Consider the following 22933-nt stretch of genomic DNA (forward strand, 5'->3'; position numbering starts at 1 on the left):
GTTGCTTGCTCTACATGTGTGTATGTGATATTTTTAATGAGTAGTCATGATGACTGAGTGAAAAGACAACCAGATGACACCAACACAAACGAATTTTGAAGAAGTCCCAATCTTTATTTTCACGCATATAAAACCATCTTAGTAGATATTTATCCAATCATAATGAATTAAATAATTTCTTTTATATACACAGATTAACAGGGATACAATGTTATTTTAGAATAAGTGAAAAACAAAGTAGCATAGCATTGATAGCATGTCTGGGGCTAGGAAAAGAATGACTAAATTTCTTGCGAGCGATATTTATACCAAAGTAGATGCAATTTTAGAGGCAAACTATGATTGGTTAATTTTAGTTTTAGTTACCTTTTTCAAGCAATGTTATATAACATGGAATGTACCAAATCTAGACTAGTTAATTTTGAGGTCATCAATTATTTTTAAAACAGCTATCGTATTTTTGTTATATCCTGCATATATATTAATTAATTGATGTCCCAAATTAAAAGATTTCATCACAAATGCATTATTGCAATATATAAGAAAAGTTTATTTTATACAAGCTTCAGTGTAGCATATAAATAGATATATGCTATTTATGCCTGTACATGTAAAGTTGTGTAGTTGTTCCTCAAATGTGATTATTTCATCTCATTCCAATCTGACATTTGTTTAAGGTTGGAAAGACCATCAAATCAAAATACTTGCATTGAGCAAAAGTTAAGAGAAATATTTGCATGGCCCAAATGTGTACTCTACAAGTTAAAATTACTCGAGTATTTACTTAACATTTATTACAAAACTGTTAAAATATTTACAACTGGTGTAAATATTTATGCAATGGAAAAAATGACATTGTTATATCTCCTTTACTCTGACCAGAAGGAGTTAGTATGATGAATGATCAACAAAAACATTTTAGTGTCTTTTCATGTAATTAATTAAACTGTAAATTAAATCTTGTTGGATTTATACTCACTTTTCACAGACAGCTAGTCTACATAAAAAGTCTCTTTATTTATATATCTGCAGCTCATAATAGAACATTTATTTTAAAAATATGCAAACTTCCATTTCATTTCTCATGTCTTCTCTGGAAAGATGAATACTACCATCAAAATGATCTTTCAAGGTCAATCTTCAATCTTCAATTCTGCAGAAGGTTACAGGTTCCTTTTCAAATAAGAGTATTTTGAGGATCAGTTTTTAAGTTGAACTTATCAATCAAAAATCCATTTGGGTTCCAGTGGCAATGCTTCTTGCTGAAAGAGGAAGAAAGCATGGTATAACATGCTTACCATGTACATAAGTATCCTTCTTGTGAGCATTAGCAATAGTAATCCTTCTTATTTTTGTGCTGATGGTTGCTGTGAAAATAAGATATGAACTGGCTTGCAATTGCATGAATTTGTCTCATTAACAAGGATAAATAGCAGTTTTTGAATGCAGTAGTAAGCCCTTGGATTATTGTATCTTCTAGTTCGCTGACATTTCTACTGAAGAGAAATTATTTTCATGTTCTTGAAATAAAATATTTTGTGGAATAATTGTTTGTGAATGACTGACCTTAACTAACAAAATTTTTCAGTGTTCACTGTGAATGATATATGAGTAATGATTTTGCTAAGATGTATTTTCATGCATAAATGCTTAATAGCATTAGATTTCTGCGCAGCCAGAATATATAAGCTGTAATTTCTGATTTTATTTGCATATATTTTGTGTTAAAAGCACATATATTTTTTTCAAATTCAGTAATTTTGAATTAACATAGACATTTACCTTCGCAGAATTTTTAATTCACAGTTATGAGCCAAGCACACTTTCTGGAAGTATTTCATTTTGTTCACCAATTTAATTTGAAAATTTTTCTATCTGTCATTTATCTCGGAGTTCATAAATTGGGAAGTCAATCATTACCTTTTAATGATTTGAGCATTGTGTCACATAAATCATTATATCTTGCTTACAAAATGTTTTTTAACTTTAACCTTTTATCTGGTAGTTCCTCGAGTGTTTCATCTTATTGTATACTTCCATTTGTTTAGGTTGGAAAGGCCATGGCATCAAATGAAAGTGCTGCGTATGAAATAATGAAAACCCTTGATGTTGATTATGTGCTAGTCATATTTGGTGGTGTGATTGGCTACTCAGGTGATGATTTAAATAAGTTCCTCTGGATGGTGCGTATTGCAGAAGGGGAACATCCACGTGATATTAAAGTATGTATACATAATTTTTAATTATGTATGTAATACGTAATTTTTAAAAATAATAAATTCTGTTGAAAACCACTGCTGTTAAACAGTTATTTTTTTAATGATGTTGGAAATGTAACTTTTTTTATTCAAAGCTATTTTGCAGGTATTTTTAATTTTTTTTATCAAGTTTGCTTCCTGGATATCATTAATGAATTTTCTGTTAAATACTGATTTTTTTTTTTTAAAATTCTCTTTCTCCAATTCTTCATATTTATGTGAGAAATAGTGGTCAGAAATTTTCTGTTTCTTCTTAGGAAAGTGATTATTATACTAGTAGAGGAGAGTTTCGAGTAGATGAACATGGTTCTCCAACATTACTTAACTGCTTGATGTACAAGCTGAGTTATTATCGTTTTGGAGAATTACAGGTAATGATATTCATATTAATTCCTATATTTAAATTGTGCTTGCTGTTGCATCAAAACATTATGGGATATCCTGTTATGCTTGATCTGTAGTTGGACATATATTGTATACAATGATTTTTAAAAACTTGAGGTTATTCTCATTAATGAACAAAATTTTGTGTGTGCTTTACTAAACTGGAAGTAGTAAACGTATAATTAGGAATTTGAATGACTGCATAAATAACCAGCAATTTGGTTGGTACTACTGAAAATAATTTTAATATGCTTATTGCAAAGCGTTTAAAAATATTAAGGCAAATTTTCATGAAAATATTAAGACTACATTTTAGGAAAAGCCTTTTTAAACTATCTCTTAATTTTTTGAGTTCGAGATCGTATAGAAATTCTTATCTAAATTTTTTAAAGAGTTCTGTAATTATGATAATGTTTATGAGATTTCCAAATTTGTAGCATTTTAGTGTTAAGTTTTTTAAGGTTATATGTATGAATGGTTTAAGTCAGCTATTTCTTTTTCTAGAAAAAGATTGAGAGCATCTGCCTTTCTCTGTAAATGTGTATTTGTCTTTTACATTTTGATGTTTGCTAATTAAAAAATTAATATTCTTTGCTTAGCTTGATTTTCGTACACCATCAGGATTTGATCGAACCCGGAATATGGAGATTGGTAATAAAAATTTTGAGCTGGAGCATTTAGAAGAGGCATATACTACTGAACATTGGTTGGTCAGAATTTATCGTGTGAAGAAAGAAAGCAACCGACCTTCCATTCCATATAGCCAAAGAAAAATTAAGTCTCATAATTTATTTATATCAAAAAAGGTAATATTTTCTGACTAATTACATTAACTATCTATATACGAAACCAAAATTAGTTTTGGAAATTTTACTGTTGATCTTATTTAAAATATAGTTTTAAAAATGTTGTTAGCCGTGCAAAGAACAATTGAAATACCATTAAGTGTAATGATTTATGGTGATTATATACTATGAAAATATATGCAGAAGATGTAAATGAGATAAACATCATGAAATCATAAAATGAATTGTGCTGCGTCATGCAAATATTTTGGTTAATTGTCAAGTTCTAAGCTTGATAGTGGTCAGTGATTGATAATCACATTTGAAATAAATTTCTTTGAATAATCAAGATCAACGAATCCCAATGGTGCCGATAATAATTGCCTGGGCTTCATGAAATTTTAAAGGGGCTACAAATAATCAAAGCGTCGATAGCCAAATATACACTGGCAGTTAACCACACAATCAAGATCTCATTGATTACACAAAAATTTGTTAGTAAAATTGATAATTAATCATTTGTTGATACAAAGTATCATGTAATAAGGAAGAAATCATATAAAATAAATAATAAGGGGGGAATGCAAAAATGATTAAATATGTGTTAAAAATTAGTAATAATATTTTTAAAAAAAATAAAATCTGAAAACTTGCAGATTTTATATTACACCCAAAAGGGCATTTTTTTAACATTTTGTGTGTTACCTTTGTTTATTAAATATCATGTTCTTTGCACTTAAAACACATAAAATTCAACAGCAATATCACTAAATATTTAAAAATAGCATATCTGTACCATTTCCGATACACAGTTTCGTGCGTTGGAGATAAAAATGCCCCCTCCCCCCATACAGTGTTGCTATTGCTGGCTTTGAAATCGTTGAGTTTATTCATCAAAAATTCATTAAAGTTTTACAAAATTTGAAACCAATAATAAAACAAATTGAAAATTCGGGTTTCCAAGTGCCCATGTTCTTTTGGAGGACTATATTATTCAAAATTTGATGGCTCTAGGTACCGGTGTGTCTTCACGGTGCGAGAAACATTCATGCATTGATGCAGATTCTTCATTATTTAGTTTCTTTAAATATAAAACATTGCGGTAATATTTAGTGGCAGCAGTTTGAAAGTGAATCAATGCAAAATGCCGTTTTAAAATTAATAGCCCTTCTGAGATAATGTCCTTTGGGCTAAATATATAAAAAAAAATTATGCAATAATTACAAAATAAAAATGTGAAGTGCAGGACCACAATTTGCTTAAATTTGAAAAATATATATTCTGCTTGGCTGATGTATGTCCATTGTTCAATGCCACAGAAAACAAACTGCAAGGAACAAACGTCAATTTCATTGAAGCTAGAAGTTTTCTTCTATTTTTGTTCTAAACTGACTTGTTTTATATTGACACTGAGTCAAAAAATATTCCATTACTTTCATAACTTAATGTGGTTGCCCTTTATTGAATGAAAAGGCTTGTTTTTCCTTATATCTTGTTCTATACAAGTCACTTGCAAAATTTATGGTATGATTTTAACAGGGCTTATTAATTTCTAAAATTAAAAGTGCCGGAGCCCTATAGAAAGACGATCGGGATAAGAAACAAGAGTAAATAAAATGACTATTAAAATCATTAATAATTTAAAAGTTAAATAGTTAATATTTATCAAATTAATTAAAAATTATTTAATATTTATTATTATATCATAAAAATTATTTATTAAAGATTAAAGTAGTAATTGTTGTTGTCTTAACCATATTACACGGAACAATGGTTGCCAGAGCCTACTCAGAGAGATTGGGCTTCTATTTTCTGCCCCCAATTTTGAAGGAGAGTACCCCGGAGATATCTGGGGATCTTCCACCCCTCTCCTCACCCACCAGTCCACATGGGAGGGCTTTCGGCTCAGTGCATATTTAGAGCGCCGCCGTGCCGCACCGACACTATACATTTACAAACATCCATACCTTTTCAAGGATTATTAAAGTAGTTAGAAAATTTTAATTAAATTAAAATTTAATGAGCGATTTTGAATAGAATTTTGTGGTTGAAAATAAAATTTTCGAGGTAAAATATCTACTGAAATTGTTGTTCAGTTACATAAAAGAAGTGCCAGAACTTTCTTATTTTAGTGCTCCTGTGCGCTCCGGCTAGATTTAGGATTTATCACCAAAACTAAGAAGGACCAGAGCCAGGCTCCGGTGCAATTTAAGCTCTGGATTTTAATGTTTACTTCTAAGATACTAAAAATCTGAATGTGTCAGCATAACTCATAGAACTACTGAGCTGTGATGTATCTCATCTTGATATTATGCTGAAAGAAGAGTTGATTGTATTGAAGGAAGATGTTGAAGCACAAGTCTTATCCAGAAGTTATCTAAGATAAATTTCCCAGAATAAAAGCTATTACTAATCCACCATTGTCTTTTTCTCCATCTTACAAGAAGCAAGCTTTAGTCAAGTCAGTAATTTTCTACAAAAACAAGAAACAGGTTGAATATTTTGAATAAGGTGATTTAAGAATCAGTAATTTTATGCTAAATATTGTAAACTGCATCACTACATCAAGCGTAGCCATTGGATTAATTAACATCTAACTTTTATGCAATTAGAATATGAGATTTTTTTTTCTGAAAACTTCTTTATATTTGTATCCCCACTCATGGCTGAATGGTTAATACATCTGAATGCTGGTAGTTTGGGTTCAATTCCAGGCAAATGGGCTGGCTGCAAGATTGTTTTCCTGGTTTTCTGCAGGTGTAATATGAAAATGACTCATTTTCCCTCATAAAGTCTTCCATGAAAACATGTCTCCTCTTAGGCTTTCTAACTGAACTGAACTGCTTATATTTGTAAAATTTGAAACAGTACTAATACAAAAATAAAGCATAAATAAAATAAATCCTTCCCCAAAACTAGTCTAAATCTGTTTAAATTAGTTACATGCAATTATTTATGTTATGATTATGTTGTATATTTTATATTATAGTGATAATTTTAAAGGGGATCAATGAAGAAAACTATTCTTTAAAAGGATTAGATTCAAGAAAAGGCTTGGGAATTCCTAATTTAGATGAAGCCCAGAAATAACAAGTGATTGTTAAATTATAAACATTATCTCAATAATCTGAAACAGATATCTTGCTAGACATGGCCATCTGAAGACAACTGCAGCATTGTTGACCATTATTTAATCAATGTTTTCAAAATGAGTCCATAATGCAATTACTAGACAGCTGGCTTAGGGCTTCTCAGAAACTTGGTGCTCATATAACGCCTGACTAGCTTCACTTGGCAGTGTAAAGCTCGCCTACATACTTGTGTACAATAATGGAACTCCTGCAACATATGTGAACTTGATATGGCCATTTGTCCTAATTCTTTCTAAAACAAGTAAATCATTCCTATACCAACAAATGTTTTTCATGAATTTATGTTAGAAAGTTGCATGCTCCGGACTCTCTCCAGGTTAAAGTCTACCCAGAAATATTCATCTTGCCCCCATCAACAATGAAGATATAGAGTAACATTTAAGGTTGTAACCAGCTAATTTACCTTTCTATATCAAGCCTTGATTTCATTTCCCTGCCAGAATGTAAATATCCAGCACGTGAGATGTTCAAATTAGGTAGAGTGAAGGAAATATTTAAAGGAAGGTTTTTAAAGAATGAAATCAGAGCATGTTCTGTCTGCTTAAAAGCCACGTTGCTAACTTTGATTCTCTAGTGATCAGTATTCTGCAGCGTTGAGTTATTCTTACCCTTAGGCTAGTTTATAGCCAACTTTGGTCAGAGCTAACTTGCACACTCATTAAACTGTAGTCTAATTTCATTAATTTTAGTTCATCCATTACTTAAAAAAGCCAAAGCTATTGACTTCTGTAAGGACAAGTTGGTGCCGTCTATTAAACTTTATCTGGATTAGTAAAATGGTCCTTTAGACCCTTCAACTGTCTCTCTGGAATAAGACCATTTGAGAATCAAAGAAATCATTTGAGCCTCTAGCTCAATGCTCACTGCATGACACCTTATGGTTTCCTAGGCTGTGCTTATTGCATATTGTGTGCAGGTTTGCCGCACTACCTGTAAAATTGGGACCAGTCAGGGAATTTCATAATGCGATCCCCAGGAAAGTGATTTTCGCGCCAACGATGAAAGCGATCACTCTCTTGGCAAATCATGTACTGTGTGAGCATCATTCAAACAGCTGGCATAGAGCCAATTTTCACAGTGCCAATCAGATTGTCTGTTTGAAACGCAAAGCAAGTTCGAGTTTCAAGCATCTTTGGTTTCCAGCAACCTCGAGAATCCAGAGATTCGCATGTGTAGTGCATGTTAAATGAAAATAAATTCCCCACATTCTTGTATAAAACAAAATCTTTTAAACCTTTTCTCCTTTCTTAAATGCCTTTAATTGTCATTTTGCACTAAAATAAAATTTTAAAAAAAAAACAATTATCTAGGCTAACCATTTAATATATCTTCACCAAAATACCATCGACTTTTGTAATTCTGTTTCTAACCCTTTCAGTACGAGCGTGTCATATGTGCATCAGCAGCGAACATTACCTCACGGCCAGTTGTGTCAAATTTAAATCGCCATTTAATTCACTCTACCGGCCGGGTGTACCACATTTGACTTTTTAGATAGAACATTTAATTAATTTTTTTGTTGCCGCTAGGTGTAGCTCTACGCCTGTTATGGGGAAATATATCGAAAGTAAAGTATGTTTACCTTCATTCCTATGAAATGATTTTTTTTTTTTTTTTTTTGGTATTTTGTTTCAGAATGAGAGTGAGATTTGTGGGTGGGTGTTGAGCAATGTAATGTCTCTTTAACTGCGTCATTTGATATAAACAAATGCACGTACTCTCGCTGCATTGAGGTACTTTTTATTTTTGCGATATAGTGGGATAGACGTTCTATCATTAGATATTTTTTTTATTACTCTTATATTTTTCCTTTTTTTTTATTACTGTTAGATTTTTCGTGCTTTGAGATGAATATTTCTAATCATCAGCGAAACGTATCTTTTTTTAATGGCAAACGAAAGCAGTATCTAAACGTAGAATATACACAATTGCCAATTCTTTAATGTTGAGTAATGTAATGGCTGTTACTGTGTCATTTTATATAAACAGATGAACATGTTCTCGATGCTCTGGAATACTTTTAAATTAATTTTTTTTTTTTTTAATTTTATTTTTTTATCGGTTACAGTGGAGTAGATGTTCTATCATTAGAGACTTTTTTATTACCCTTTGAGTTTTCCGGAATTGAGACGAATATTTTGTATTGCTTAGCGAAAGTTTTTTTTTTTTTTAAATGGCAAAACAAAAGCACTATCTGACTGTAGAACATATACAAATGCTAAATGAGTCAAATTTGCTGAGTAAAACAGCAGCAGATATTATATTCCTGTGACTAATGCAACGTTGGACTTTGCGTACACCCATTGCATACTGATGACTACCTGAATGTTCTTCTCGTATTATACCCAAAATTGAAAAAATTGGATGACAAATTTCATCTTTCAAATTGTTTTTCATAGTTAGGCTTAGCGTAAATTGCCCATCCCCACAGGACAACGCATCCGGTTAACGCGCCGTCCCAAAAGAATGCTTCGGTAACAGAGGTGCCCATCGCGAATGGGTTAATCCTGAAGTAATTAACTTTGCTTTAATGCTATTTGTTTCATTTAATTTGTCAGCTTTCTTCTAAATGTATTTACTAGTCAATAGTACTTTCAAATTTCAGGCAATTTTCTCTGGCATCCTTGTGAAACTAATTCCAGCACTAATATGACATACCATCACGTAATTTAGGGCACATATTTTTTATTTATGTATGCTCCTAAATATACTTGTATATAAAATAGTTGAATGTATTTTAAAATATCATTAGATCGATTTCTTTTTTTTTTTTTTTTTCCTTTAGCTGCAAATTGTCTGAAGAAAAGGCATTTCTAAATTCCGATTCGGCAGATTCTAATCTCAATCCCCAGTGAAGAAAAGAACTCCTATTATAGTTACACTGACTACCAATAAGTATTTGGACACCTATGCAATTGACGATATCTGTAGTCCTAGGGTACGCAACGGACTCCGCCGGTATATATCGTGTAGGAAACAGTATCGGCTTTAGTCGCATGCAAGATGCATCGCAGTTCGGAGCTCTCTGATTTCGAGAAAAGTATAATTATCGGGTATCACAAATGTGGACGATCCTTAAGGGACATATCTAGCGATCTGAAGTACCCAATATCGACAGTGGCCTACGTGATTAAGAAGTGGAAGGTGAGGGGTGATTGTTGGAATGTGCCCCGAGTCGGCAGACCAACGAAACTGGGGGATAGAGACCGACGAGTGCTCTTCAGAAAAATTCGGAAGAACCACACCCAACCGATAGCCCTCATCCGCGAGGAGTTTCAACAGGCATCCGGGAGTATTGTTTCAATGAATACCATCCGTAAGGAAGCACATCTGCTTGGTTTTCATGGTCGTGCTGCTGCCCATAAGCCTTTGATCACAAAGTCCAACCGTGCTACTCGGTTAATGTGGTGCAAAGCACATCGAAATTGGACTGTAGATCAGTGGAAACGGGTTCTTTGGAGTGACGAATCAAGGTTCAACCATACCGTTCGGATGGCAGGGTCTGGGTCTGGCATCTACCTGGAGAACTTCTGTCAGAATGCATTGTGCCAACAGTCAAGTTCGGCGAAGGTGGAATTATGGTCTGGGGGTATTTCTCCTGGTATGGGCTGGGACCCTTGGTTCCCATTTATGGTAAGCTCAACTCCGATGCCTACTGCACTATTTTGGATGACAATGTGCTTCCTACGTTGTGGCAGTTTTACGGGTTGGACCCCTGTTACTTTGAGGACGACAATGCTAGTTGTCATGTTTCGACGTTAACCAAGGCTTGGTATGGTGCCAATGGAGTTCATCGAAAGGATTGGCCTGCCCAGAGTCCAGACCTGAACCCTATCGAGAACCTCTGGGACGAGTTGCATTGCCGAATTCAGGGGTGCACTACCTGTGCAAGATCGGTGAAGGAACTTCTATGTCTTCTCCAAGCAGAGTGGAAGAAAATACCACTAGCTTTCATACAAAGACTTGTGGAACGTATGCCCCAGAGGGTCCACGCTGTAATTACCTCTCGTGGAGGCTGTACCAACTATTGATTTTGAATAAAGTTAGTTTTGCTTTTCTATCACAGGTGCCCAAATACTTATTGGTAGTCAGTGTATAAACGTAATTCCATAGGGATATATATATTGAATGCATAGTCGAACGCTGAAACACCTAACGGCTTTCGATGTCCATCATGGCTGTGGTTAAGGCATACAGATGAAGGCAACAAATCTGAATTTTAACAATCACCAGTCTTTATTCCCCCCCCCCATATCCAATTACTTGGTCAGACACTTATTCGATCATAGTTAAATATGATAAATTTCTATGTACATTGGTTTTTAACAAGAAATGATGTAGTTAGTTAAGCAAAGGTAAAGTGACGTGATGTTGACATAGCAACAGTGATGGAAAGGAAGAATGACCCAATTAACTGGCTAGGGTATTTATACTAAACTGAGGTATAAGTAGAGCTAGTCTGTGATTGGTTAATTTGATGTTGTTACGTAGCATAGAAGATTCACGAATTTTTTAGAACAAATGAATTTAGGAGATCACCAAATCTAGAATATTAATTTTGAGGTCACCAATTATTTTTTTTAAACAGCTGTCGTATTGTTATATATAAAAGAAGAAAGGAGAAAATTTCTTTATATATATATAAAGGAAGAATTTTGCGCATTGAGCTGCAAAGATAAATAGGAAATTCTTCATGCTATTGCTTAAAAGCAAATGTGATACTGTGGTTCTCGTGTAAAATTTTTAACACTATGTAAAAATAAATTGCAATACAAAAACTAAAATTTAAAATACAAGAACTATCAAATACTTAACAAGAAAGCCGATAAATAAAAAGTGAATGTAAAATTCAAATCAAGTTAAAAATGTTGATGGAAGGTTAAACAGTCCTAAAATATTTTTAAATAAATACAAAAATTGCTTAAAACAAGCAAAATTACAAAGAAGAGGTAAATGGTAAATAAGCTTAATTCGACATATCAAGGGATGCACAAGGAACTTCGAATCCAGCTAATTCCATAATGCGCTTCGTCAAAACATGAAAAATTGAGACTGCACACGAAAAAACTTTTTGAGTATTAAACAGACAAAAATACCTAATATAACTTAAGTCTCAATTTTTCTGTTTCATTTGCTGACGTGTCCGCTGGTTAAAAGTAAATGAGAAACACATTAATGCTGCAAGAAAAACTATACAAACTGGCATGGTAAGGTAAATGTACAGAATAAAATAAATAGCGATTTGCTATTAGTCAACATATACATAATTTTAATTTTAAGGGAGTACCTACTTAGCTTGAAGAGTTAAAACTTTGTAAAAGAAGGAATAAAAACTTTTTAAATTTAAACAATAAAGCGCATCAAATTGGGTCTTGCTATGATCAAAATTAAAACAACGGAAAGAAAAAATCTTAAACATACCAGCATCTTTAACTTTTTGTAATAAATTCTGTGAAAAGCTATGAGCTAAAAATTGCCGTTTGCCTCCAGAAAAGATAAGAATTCAGCTCACCCATTAGGTGGGGCGATGCTAAAGGGCAAATAAACGTCACAAAGCCATGGCCAATGAGACGTAACAGACAGTGAGTAAAACCTGACTCAAAAATTGGGGGGGGAGGTGATGGCAGAAGATGGTGGTAATTTGATCAAAATGGCGTCTTGCTTGAAGTAAATTCTAGAAAGTAGTTAGAAGGTGAATACAAAATGGCTACCTCCAAAAAGTCGTAAATCTGGCCAGAAAGCAGTTGAAATTGGAAAAATACAGTAATTTGTTAATTAAAGTCGTAATTCTTCAAGCTAGAGGGCTTGCAAGCTACTTAAAACGAAATTGGTCCTTAAAATCAATAAAAGGAAAGGAATGGCCAGAAAAACGTTTAGTAACTAATTTAAGAATATAATTTGAAATTCTGAGCTAAACGTGGAAAGTAAAATTCAAGTGGTGAGAGGAATTAACTTTACGTTTTTACATTAGATCGTCTGAATTAGCATTCCATTAACCACCTTCCCTAGGGATTTAAGTAAAAAATTTCATTATCTAATTCAAATAATCTAAAGAAAACAGGTAAATGCCAGCTTTTTTTAAGGAATTTTTAATGGGTGTTTTTGGAACAAGATTGCTTTGTAAGATTTTAACAGAATGCTTCTTCTTGGAGGTGTTTTGTATTATTACAGATTCTTTTTATTCTAAGAAGTTGTGCATTAATTATATTGATAACCACTTTTTTAGAAATATTAGAATTCCAGTGAGTTTAAGTGTAGGAAAGTTGAAATCTCTGCCTTTGTCGAAAACTTTAAGATTGTAATCTAGAATATGTAAATCAAGGTAAACTACATCATTTTGAACTGTATTAGTGGTATTAAGCTTGAGGCATGTAGGGTAAATATTTGCATTCTCTATTTTGTTGAAGTTGTTAAAGGCAATAACATCATCTTTATAACAAAAGATGTTTTGCAAATACTTGTGATCTTCAATTTTAAGTGAAGGTATAAATTTATTCTTGGTTCACAGATTGCGGTTGAAAAGTCCCCCCCCATAGGTATACCTTGTACTTGTTTAAAGATGTTGTCATTAAATTGAATATAATTGTTAAAAAGTACACTTGTAAGATCAAGTTGCCAATCTTCAGTTGATATTATTGTAGTGATTTTGGGAAATAAATTAGGGAAAGTAAGCAAGCTACTATGAATTTCTTCTAGCGGTAGTATAAAGTTTCTCAAAATCGTACCATTGGATATGCTCTATTTTAAGTGAATTTAATGTCTTAAGAATTTGTCCGTTGGTTGAAATCATCCAGTTGCAATGTTGATCTGGAAAATCAAAATTATTGATAACATCCCGAATGGGTTTAAGTTTTTGTGCAAAGAGATAATCTATATCTTTTAAATACCTTCTAGTATTGTTAACAATGTATCTGAACTTGACTGGAGTTTTATGAAACTTAAGAAGTGCATAGAGATTTGCATACCTATTATTAAATTTGTTGGGATGGATTTTAAGTCTTTTATGAAGTGCTTTAAATTTACTGAAAAGAATTTTAGTGCTGGTAGAAACTTGTTGATAGGTGAAGGTGCTTTGTAATTCGTTATGCAGAATGTCATAATAATTTTTTTTTCATATGACACTGAAATTACTCGCTTACTGAAATTACTGTATTTTTCCAATTTCAACTGCTTTCTGTCCAGATTTACGACTTTTTGGAGGTAGCCATTTTGTGTTTACCTTCTAACTACTTTCTAGAATTTACTTCGAGCAACACGCCATTTTGATCAAATTACCACCATCTTCTGCCATCACCCCCCCCCCCAGTTTTTGAGTCAGGTTTTACTCACTGTCTGTTACATCTCATTGGCCATGGCTTTGTGACGTTTATTTGCCCTTTAGCATCGCCCCCACCTAATGGGTGAGTTGAATTCTTATCTTTTCTGGAGGCAAATGGCAATTTTTATCTCGTAGCTTTTCACAGAATTTATTACAAAAAGTTAAAGTGCTGGTATGTTTAAGATTTTTTCTTTCCATTTTAATTTTGATCATAGCAAGACCCAATTTGATGCGCTTTATTGTTTAAATTAAAAAAGTTTTTATTCCTTCTTTTACGCAGTTTTAACTCTTCAAGCTAAGTAGGTACTCCCTTAAAATTAAAATTATGTATATGTTGATTAATAGCAAATCGCTATTTATTTTATTCTGTACATTTGCCTTACCATGCCAGTTTGTATAATTTTTCTTGCAGCATTAATGTGTTTCTCATTTACTTTTAACCAACGAACACGTCAGCAAATGAAACAGAAAAATTGAGACTTAAGTTATATTAGGTATTTTTGTCTGTTTAATACTCAAAAAGTTTTTTCGTGTGCAGTCTCAATTTTTCATGTTTTGACGAAGCGCAATATGGAATTAGCAGGATGCGAAGTTCCTTGTGCATCCCTTGATATGTCGAATTAGGCTAAATTTACCATTTACCTCTTCTTTGTAATTTTGCGTGTGTTTTAAACAATTTTTATGTTTATTTTTATGTTTATTTTAAAATGTTTTAGGATCGTTTAAACTTTCATCAACATTTTTTAATTTTTAAATTCGATTTGAGTTTTACATTCCCTTTTTATTTGTCTGTTTTCTTGTTAAGTATTTCATACTTCTTGTATTTTAACTTTTACATACAATTTATACAATTTATTTTTACATAGTGTTGAAAATTTTACACGGGAGCCACAGTATCGCATTTGCTTTTAAGCAATAGCATGAAGAATTTCCTATTTATCTTATATATATATATAGTCATATATAATTCGCAAATTTTTGTGTTTTCAAAGTGGTACCATAATTAATTTACTCTCAGCACAGCCAATGTGCACTATGCACATAGCCTGGAATTACTTTGAAACGCACCTGGAAAAGTTGTGGAATTTCATTCTCCTATTTGAGTGGCAACCCTGTTCTGAGAATTGGGTATGCCATTTGCTTCTTATCACCGTTATTTAAAACAAAGAAAAGTATAAGGTGAAAATAAAGTAACAATAATATAAAAGTGTTTTCCACTATCCTAATTGCCTGAATATTTTTGATTTTTAATGTTTGTAATTTTTTAGTGAAACCTTGCAAAAAATATGAATAAAAAAGGTTCAGTTGAGAATAAAGTTTGTTATACCTATTTTCTTGCAGTTAGAGGTTTGCTAGAATTGTATAAAATAACATTAAGCATTCAAGAAAAACATAAATGTTTGCTCATTATAAACGGAGTTTGCTGTAGTGGGATTTGACTATATATTCCTACCTAGAATTAAAATAGATTATTATTCTTTACAAAGTTGTGCGAGTTGTGTATTTTCATTTCACATTTATTATTATATGTGTTTAAATGTTTTAAATATTTCTTTCAAAAATGCATTAGTAGATTTTCTGCTATTTCTCCTTGAGTGATAAAGTGGAAATTTAATTTAATGCATGTATTAATTTAATGCTTTGAATTCTTCAGTTTTTTATATGAGGGATTTTTAATAACCATAAATTATCTCATTAAAAAACTATGTATTCTGTGCTTGTTTTTTAAATTATAAAGATGTTTTTAGTGCTTTGATTACTGAATGTTTACTGCAGGTTGAAACATGTGTAATGGTATTTTAAAATGATGCTCCACCTATGTGTGAAATTGTCGGATTATGCACTGTAGGTGATTTTATAGAAATGATACTAACAGTTACTGTGAAATGCTTTGTAGATAAAAATGTTCAATGAAAACATAAATGTGTTGCTGTGTTTGAAATGAGAACATATTTCGCAATAAATATTTTATGGGACAAGTGCAAGAAGCAACAAAACATGATTATAATTCAATATGTCCATCAATTCTTAATGCCTTTCCTTACAGAATGAAATAGATTCCTGCAAGTTGTGCAGTCCTTCCATTTCTTCAGTGATGCAGAAATGCCTTGAAGAGATCTTAAAATTGTGCACATAATGATAATTTTATCAACTGCATATAAGTAGAACAAGAACTTTCTTTGAATGAAGACAACTTGTCAAGGAGATTGGCTTTTGCTGATTTGTAATCCAAATAGAAATACTAGTACAGAATGTTTGTCAGAGTGGTATTTGAGGCAAAGCTGTATATATGTGCTTGGAGATTTGTAATCTGAATAGAAATATCAGTACAAAATGTTCATCAGAGTGGTATTTGAGGCAAAGCTGTATATATGCACAACTTTCAACTGTTATGTATAAGGTAATAATTTACCAAAGATTATTTCACTTATATTAAATAAAAACAAAAAGTTACTGCACTGTGTTTACATGAATAACTATTATAGTGGTATTACAAGACCTGAAAAGTTATTGAAGCAAAAATTCAAATTTATAGAAGAGTACGAAAAGGTAGATGTTTTTCCAACGAAACTAAATAATGTGAAACTGAAAATGTAAAATTTTTCTAAATGGTGCATTTTATCGAGACTGATATTTCAAAATTAATTTTCCAATATTTGTCTTGTATCTCAGTATTAGAGAACAGAAAAATTGACCAATTATGTATGTGTTGATGTGCATGTAATACTACCCTTTTTGTTCCTATATATCTTTTCCTATGATGGGCTTACATAAATTTCTTTTTTTACCATTTCAATACATTTGAATTCCTTCCTATTTCTTTGCCCTTTCTCATTTTCTTTTGATCCTTAACTGAACTAAATCACATGCAGACCGAATTAGCACATCATTCACTATAATAAAAATAAATGGTTTATAAATGCTTGCAGTCTGTTATGTGCATTTTTTTAATTGTGTTATGGTATTTGACTGTTTTAGAAAAGGTTTTACATTGAAATATGTTTAACATGAAATAATACAGTAGCTCCTACAAACTACTATATATTTTTAAGCATTTGTTTTTCTCTTAACACGAAGATTTCCCTTCTGGGGAATGAACAAAATATGAAAAACACCAGCTGCGCAGGCAAGATTTAAAAGGGGTGTAAAATGACAGAGTGGTAGTTTTACAAGATTCATAGAAAGGAGGCTAACTTGACTGTGAAATACCTTCAGAATGCTAGGAAGAAACAATGAAATTTCTAAACAGATGGGTATTACATTTTCTGCAAATCTAGGATGGTTGGGATGTTTAAAAGAAAAGAAATAAGATGTTTATGGTGAAGCCAATCAAGTTTTGCCGACCATGACAGCAAATTGGCTTCAGTCTATGTTGGCTTTGGTACTGAATGAATATGAAGCAAAAGATGTCTCCAACATAGGTTATTTTACCGCTGCTTACACAGTAAAATTTTATCTTTTAAGGGAAAATCGTGTTCAGGAGAGACACTGTCTGAAGAACGGATTACAGTATTGGTAGGATGCAATTTGGATGGTTCTAAAAAACTGCTACTATTTGTTACTGGCAAAAGTCTGAAACCATGGTATTTTAAGTATGTAAGAACATTACCAGTCGAATATACAACAAACAAAAAAGCATGGAGGGGTAGCTACGATGTCCACTGATTGAATCATAAAGTTAGATGAGTAATTCTTACAAGAAAAAGCATAAGGTTGTAATGATAATTGATAATTGTCCGGCTCACCCCAACGTTGTACTGAAAGCTATAAAACTTTATAATACAAGTGTCTTTCAGCCTTGGGATCAAGGGATTATACGAAACATGAAATTTTTCTATGAGAAGCAAATGCTTCGAAAATATTTACTCGCTATCTAAGCAAATTAAGATTTCTCGATCAGTTTATTGGATGCTTTTGATATGTTCCACTCTGCATGGAATTCAGTGACTCCAAGGATGATTGAAAATTGCTTTCATCATATAGAATAATCAAAACTAGCAGATTCTTCGGTGCCAAAAGAAGTAGAGAAGGAGATATTGAAACTGAGCCGACACTTAATGAAGTGTTTGAGAAAGTTTGTGCATTATTGGACTGTCCTACTGTATCATCGGAAGAATTTGTTGCAGTAGATGATGATAATGTGTGTACAGTCCCAACTATGGCAGACAGACATTTTGGAGTTTGTTCAAAGCTAAAAAAATATCATTGATGCAGATTCTGATGACGAAAATGAAGTGAATAATGTAGTTCCTGTGTCATCTGAAATGAGGAACATCATGAAAAGTATGTGCCATTATTTAGATGCACATTCCAATGGTGAATAACAAAAGGGATGACATCAAACAATTTGTTGACAGTTTGATGCTAAATATGACAATGCCGAGAAAAATATCAGAATATATCCAAAAACTCAATAAATGTTTTCTTATACAAAAAACTTGAAAATTTTGTATTAAATTTCATTACATTCTTGTGGATGTTTTTGTTTCATTGATATTTATAGAATACATCTATGTAAATAAAATGTGCTCTAATAAACTTTGTTTTTGTAAAATCCTTTAACATGAAAAAAATATTTCAGTCTCTTCAGTTTTCTGTGAAATGATTTTCATTGTATTTCGTGTTTTTATAGACCATGTATTAATTATCCAAAAGGGCAAATGAAGGTATTATTCACTAAATGTACTACGTATCTTATTTGTGTTAGTAATTTTGTAATAGTTTCCGTGTAAATATGTAAATGTTCTGTATCTTCAGTTATATTTTATTTTTTGTATTTTAAGTGTGTATTTGTATGTTAGTTATATTCTTGCATTTTTCTGCTTTGAAAAGTATGTTGTTCAGTATTCAAAAATGCAAGTGAAAGTGTTTGCTGAATCAAAGCTATGAAACCTAATTATTTCCTCTGTTAGTAATTTTATAATAGTTTGTAAGATTATGTTGAATTTTTTTCAATTATAGTTTAGTTTTTATTTTATTTTAAATGCATACAAATATGTCAGTCATTTATCTAATGTATACAAATGTGTTTCTTTGCAGACTTCTATGCGAAGGAGAGGAGTTATAAAAAATAGGCCTGTGGTTGTGAAAGGAAAAAAAATTAGTCGAGTTTTAAAATAGTTCTTTTTTAAAGTGGAGAATGTGTGAACATTTGCCTTTGCACCCAGAGGGTGTAATGGTTCACTCAAAGATCAGTGCCTCATGACTGATGCTCGAAAGAATTTAAAACGAGCGTGAAATTCCATTTGTATAAAAGGACCACAAAGGAACTGTGTTTTATATTTCATAATAAAGAAGTGCTGCAGTTGTGTTTATATCATTTAGCATCAAGAAAATTTATATTGGTTTTGAAGTTTGAAGATGGCATCATCAGTGTTTTAAAACTTGATGTATTTACATCAATATTTTTGTTTTGGCAATATTCCTAAATCCATGCTCTTTCTGAAATAATTTTGAATGGCAATTAGAACTTAACATGAAAAGCAAGTATTTTTCATAACTCGAAATAAATCTGTCAAATTTCTTTAACCAAAACTGCCATTCACATACTTGTGCACAATTAATTTGATATTGATTACAGCTATAATTCAGAATTTTATATCTTGCTCTGTAAAATTTATCATGCTTTTCAAAATACTAAATTTATTGTATTACTCATGTGCACAGTACAAATAAAAAGTAAACTTTATACTGTTGTTCTTTGCTATCCCATTGTATCATTATAAATTGAAATCTGAGATACATATAATTAGTTTGCTAATTCCCCCCTCCCCTTCTCAGTTTTAAGTGCAGCATATTTTTATTATGTTTTAGCCCTTTGTGAGCAAAAAATGTATGTTTTTGGGTTAGCCAGAGTAAGGACAGTAATTTTATTTTATATATATTACAGCAGGTATCGTTAAATAATGTTTTGCATCATTTCTAACCTCAACAATTTTTTTAAATCCTGAAAAATGTGGTATTTTTCAGAGCACTTCCCAATGTGGAATACAAGTTTTCCAGTCTGTGTCTGCTGTGTGACAAGTATGAATAATCTTATCAGGAGCCCTTGTGTGTTTCCACCACACCTGTTAGTTAAGCTCAGTACTTCACATTTTCATTCCTTCATCTTTTAATTTGTTAGATAATTTTCTACATGTTGTCTACAGAAGAACTTGCAAAATCTTGTTTAGCAACACATGGTGATGTTAACTAAATGTATTAAAATTGACTGCAAAATGCAGATGTTTATAGTATTCATAATAATGCTTTATGTGCAGATAAGCATTACAGAATAATCTGAACACATACACAAGGCTGTTATTTAATTGAAAACTTGTAAAATGCCAATTCATTGTACTGGAGAAAGTAGATCTCTAGTTAATTAGAAATCCAATTGTAATATCAAATCACTTGTTCTTTCTTGTCAAGGGAAAATTCAACTTGTTGACTTATGTGTTTCTTATTTTTTTCCCCGAGATTAAATATAATACAGGAGGATATATTGTAGTTTTGCCACTTTAGGATGCATTCTTTATTTGAAAGGAAGGTGTAACGTCAGAACACCAGTGTTAGGTGAAAGAAAAGACAGGTTGTCTTTTAAAATATTTATTTTGAAAACTTAATAAGAAATTCTTGATTAAATATTAAAATAATTGATTCATTACAGCCATTATTCGTGCAAAGGTGACGCTAAAATGTGTCTGCTTTCACTTGTTTACAGCATCAAAAGCTTTTACACAAAGCCCTCTCTTCGTTTTTATTACTACCTGGAAAAGAAATTTAATTAATCCCTTATGTCGGGAAGCCACACCATGGTTGTTTCCACTGTACCTTTCTTCCAAAGGTCTGCTGTCCATTTTGTCTCTGACAACAGATATCTCTCATTAAGCACCTGGAAGTCCGAGGGGTGCATATGTCTGAACGTCACAATTCCTACCCTTCCCGGGGGGTGTTTCAGAATTCCAATTCCTCGCACCTTACCACAGCAAGTCTTAATAATAAAACTAACTAATAACTATTTGCACTAATATTTTTTTTCACAATGCTTTGCTAAGTACCAAGGATAAACATAACAAGAACTATATTGAGGCCAATAAAAACATGTAAACAACATAATACTAAAACTAAAGCTTATTTATACACATACTATAAAAGAAAGTATAGTTTCTGAAATATGTAATATACAATATACATTCCAACTTTAATGTTAGTTATATTTTTAGCCAGGCTGAAAAGGGAAACCTTGCAGATTTTTAATTCTCAGTTTGTGAAAATCTCTCAATGGTAACCCAACACCTGAATGAGAACTACTGCATTTGACCTCAAATAAACATGTACATTTAATTTGGCTTTAACATCAGAAAAAACTACTTCATTACAAGTTGGATTTACATCATTCAAGAAGTAGCTATATTTAATCCCATTTGACCCTTCAGTATCAGGGACTAGTATAAATAAATGATGAACTGGGGATGCTCCTACTTTCCTTGGTAAATTTACACTACTCAGTGTCTTGGGCAATTCTCCTACGGAATTTTTAGGTGTTTGCAAACCTTTCGAGTCTGGTTGGTACAAAACATCATTTGGCATATCTACAGTTTCTTGTTCGTGCTGAACTGAAAAGGAAATTCTTAACTTGTACACATTTCCCAAAGAGTTACTGTGATCATCTAATGCGACAAAGTCAAAAGATGGTTTTACAACGTCACTTTTATTTTGTAGGTGTGCTACAAAAGAATATTTTATTGTAGGCAGTGACAGTTCATTCATCTTCGTTTCAGACAGAGAGAAATTGGTTTTCACTATCTGTTTTGTTTGAGACAAGACTTCACCCTTTTCTAGAATGGGGGGGGGAACTTCCCTTGAGAGTTCGAGTTCGCTGCGTTCAGACTCTAGGGGACAACCTTTCCCGATTTCATTTCTTGATTGACTTGGAGCTCGAGTCTCCACCGCATTTACTTGAAAGAAAAGTTTATCATTTTGATCTGCCGCTAATTTTTCGGCGGTGCAATTTCCTAAGACATAACAGCCTTCATTCAACTCATTGTGAATGAACGCTGCCTTTGTCATTATTCATCCAAATGTTCCTTCTTTTACAACGTTTGCTAAGGGTAAACAAATTGGGGCCTCATCAAATGGTTGTTCGACCCAGATCGTCTCACCCGTCAACATCGAAGGAGTGGATGTTGCATATTATGCCAATGCATGACCCGGTCTCTCAAAACTGGGAGATTGAATCTGTTCACTTCAGGATCAAATTTTGGCATAATTTTTTTTTTTTTTTTAGATTGTAACGGCTTTCCTTAATTCCATTTTCTTCATTCCCACCATTTACAGAGTCATTCGCATTAGCGGCTAGTAATCTTAACTTCGAGAATTCAAATCCCATTTCTTCTCTCCTAATTCTATCTTGCCTCTCTGCAATTCTGTCCTGCCTTTCTGCATCTTTGCTCCTGATTCTATCCTGCCTCTCTGCATCTTCTCTCCTAATTCTTTCTTGCCTCTCTGCATCTTCTCTCCTAATTCTTTCTTGCCTCTCCTCTCCTCTTCCTTCCTAATTCTTTCCTGCTCCTTTTCTCTCTCAAGCCTCGTTGAAGTGATATTTTCTAACGGGCATTTCACTAGTTCCTTCTCATAGGATTCATTTCCCATAATCAGCTGTCTTAATTCCAGTATCCTAAGTTCAGGCCTAACTTCTTCCCCTAACTCTTCAGCCAAGGATTTAAGATCCTCTTTCCTAACTTTTACTAAGAATGCCATGATATAAAACAAAATTATGATAACAACCTAACAATTTTAGCTCTCTCACACTATATATATATATAAAATTGATTTAAACAAATATCATTTCATAAAGAGAGAGTAAAATTGAACCCTTAATTTTTTTTCACAACATATTTTACAGATCTTAAACAAAAACAAGACAGTTTACACTATAATATGCACATTATGCGTTCAAATAAAAATTTGTCTACTTGAGGACTTAATGATACTATAAATAATATTACCCTCAAATGCTTTAAATTCAGTTGTGTAAAACACTCTTGTTTATGA

The 22933-nt window shown here is 32.3% G+C and overlaps 1 protein-coding gene across 1 annotated transcript in view; it reads left to right on the forward strand.

The window, feature by feature from the left end:
• The window catches only part of Stt3B (catalytic subunit 3B of the oligosaccharyltransferase complex), a 74942-nt gene extending 55349 nt beyond the window's left edge, over positions 1-19593 (forward strand). The window contains exons 14-17 of the mRNA XM_035367955.2: positions 2049-2222; positions 2516-2629; positions 3242-3448; positions 18938-19593. Coding sequence (XP_035223846.1) covers positions 2049-2222; positions 2516-2629; positions 3242-3448; positions 18938-19018 — 576 coding nt within the window. The 3' untranslated portion in view covers positions 19019-19593. The remainder of the gene's footprint in view (positions 1-2048; positions 2223-2515; positions 2630-3241; positions 3449-18937) is intronic.
• Positions 19594-22933: the final 3340 nt, after the last annotated feature.

Source organism: Stegodyphus dumicola, chromosome X1, assembly GCF_044657685.1.
Source record: "Stegodyphus dumicola isolate Sdum_Otavi_A_Nest chromosome X1, ASM4465768v1".
Classification (NCBI taxonomy): Eukaryota; Metazoa; Arthropoda; class Arachnida; order Araneae; family Eresidae; genus Stegodyphus; species Stegodyphus dumicola.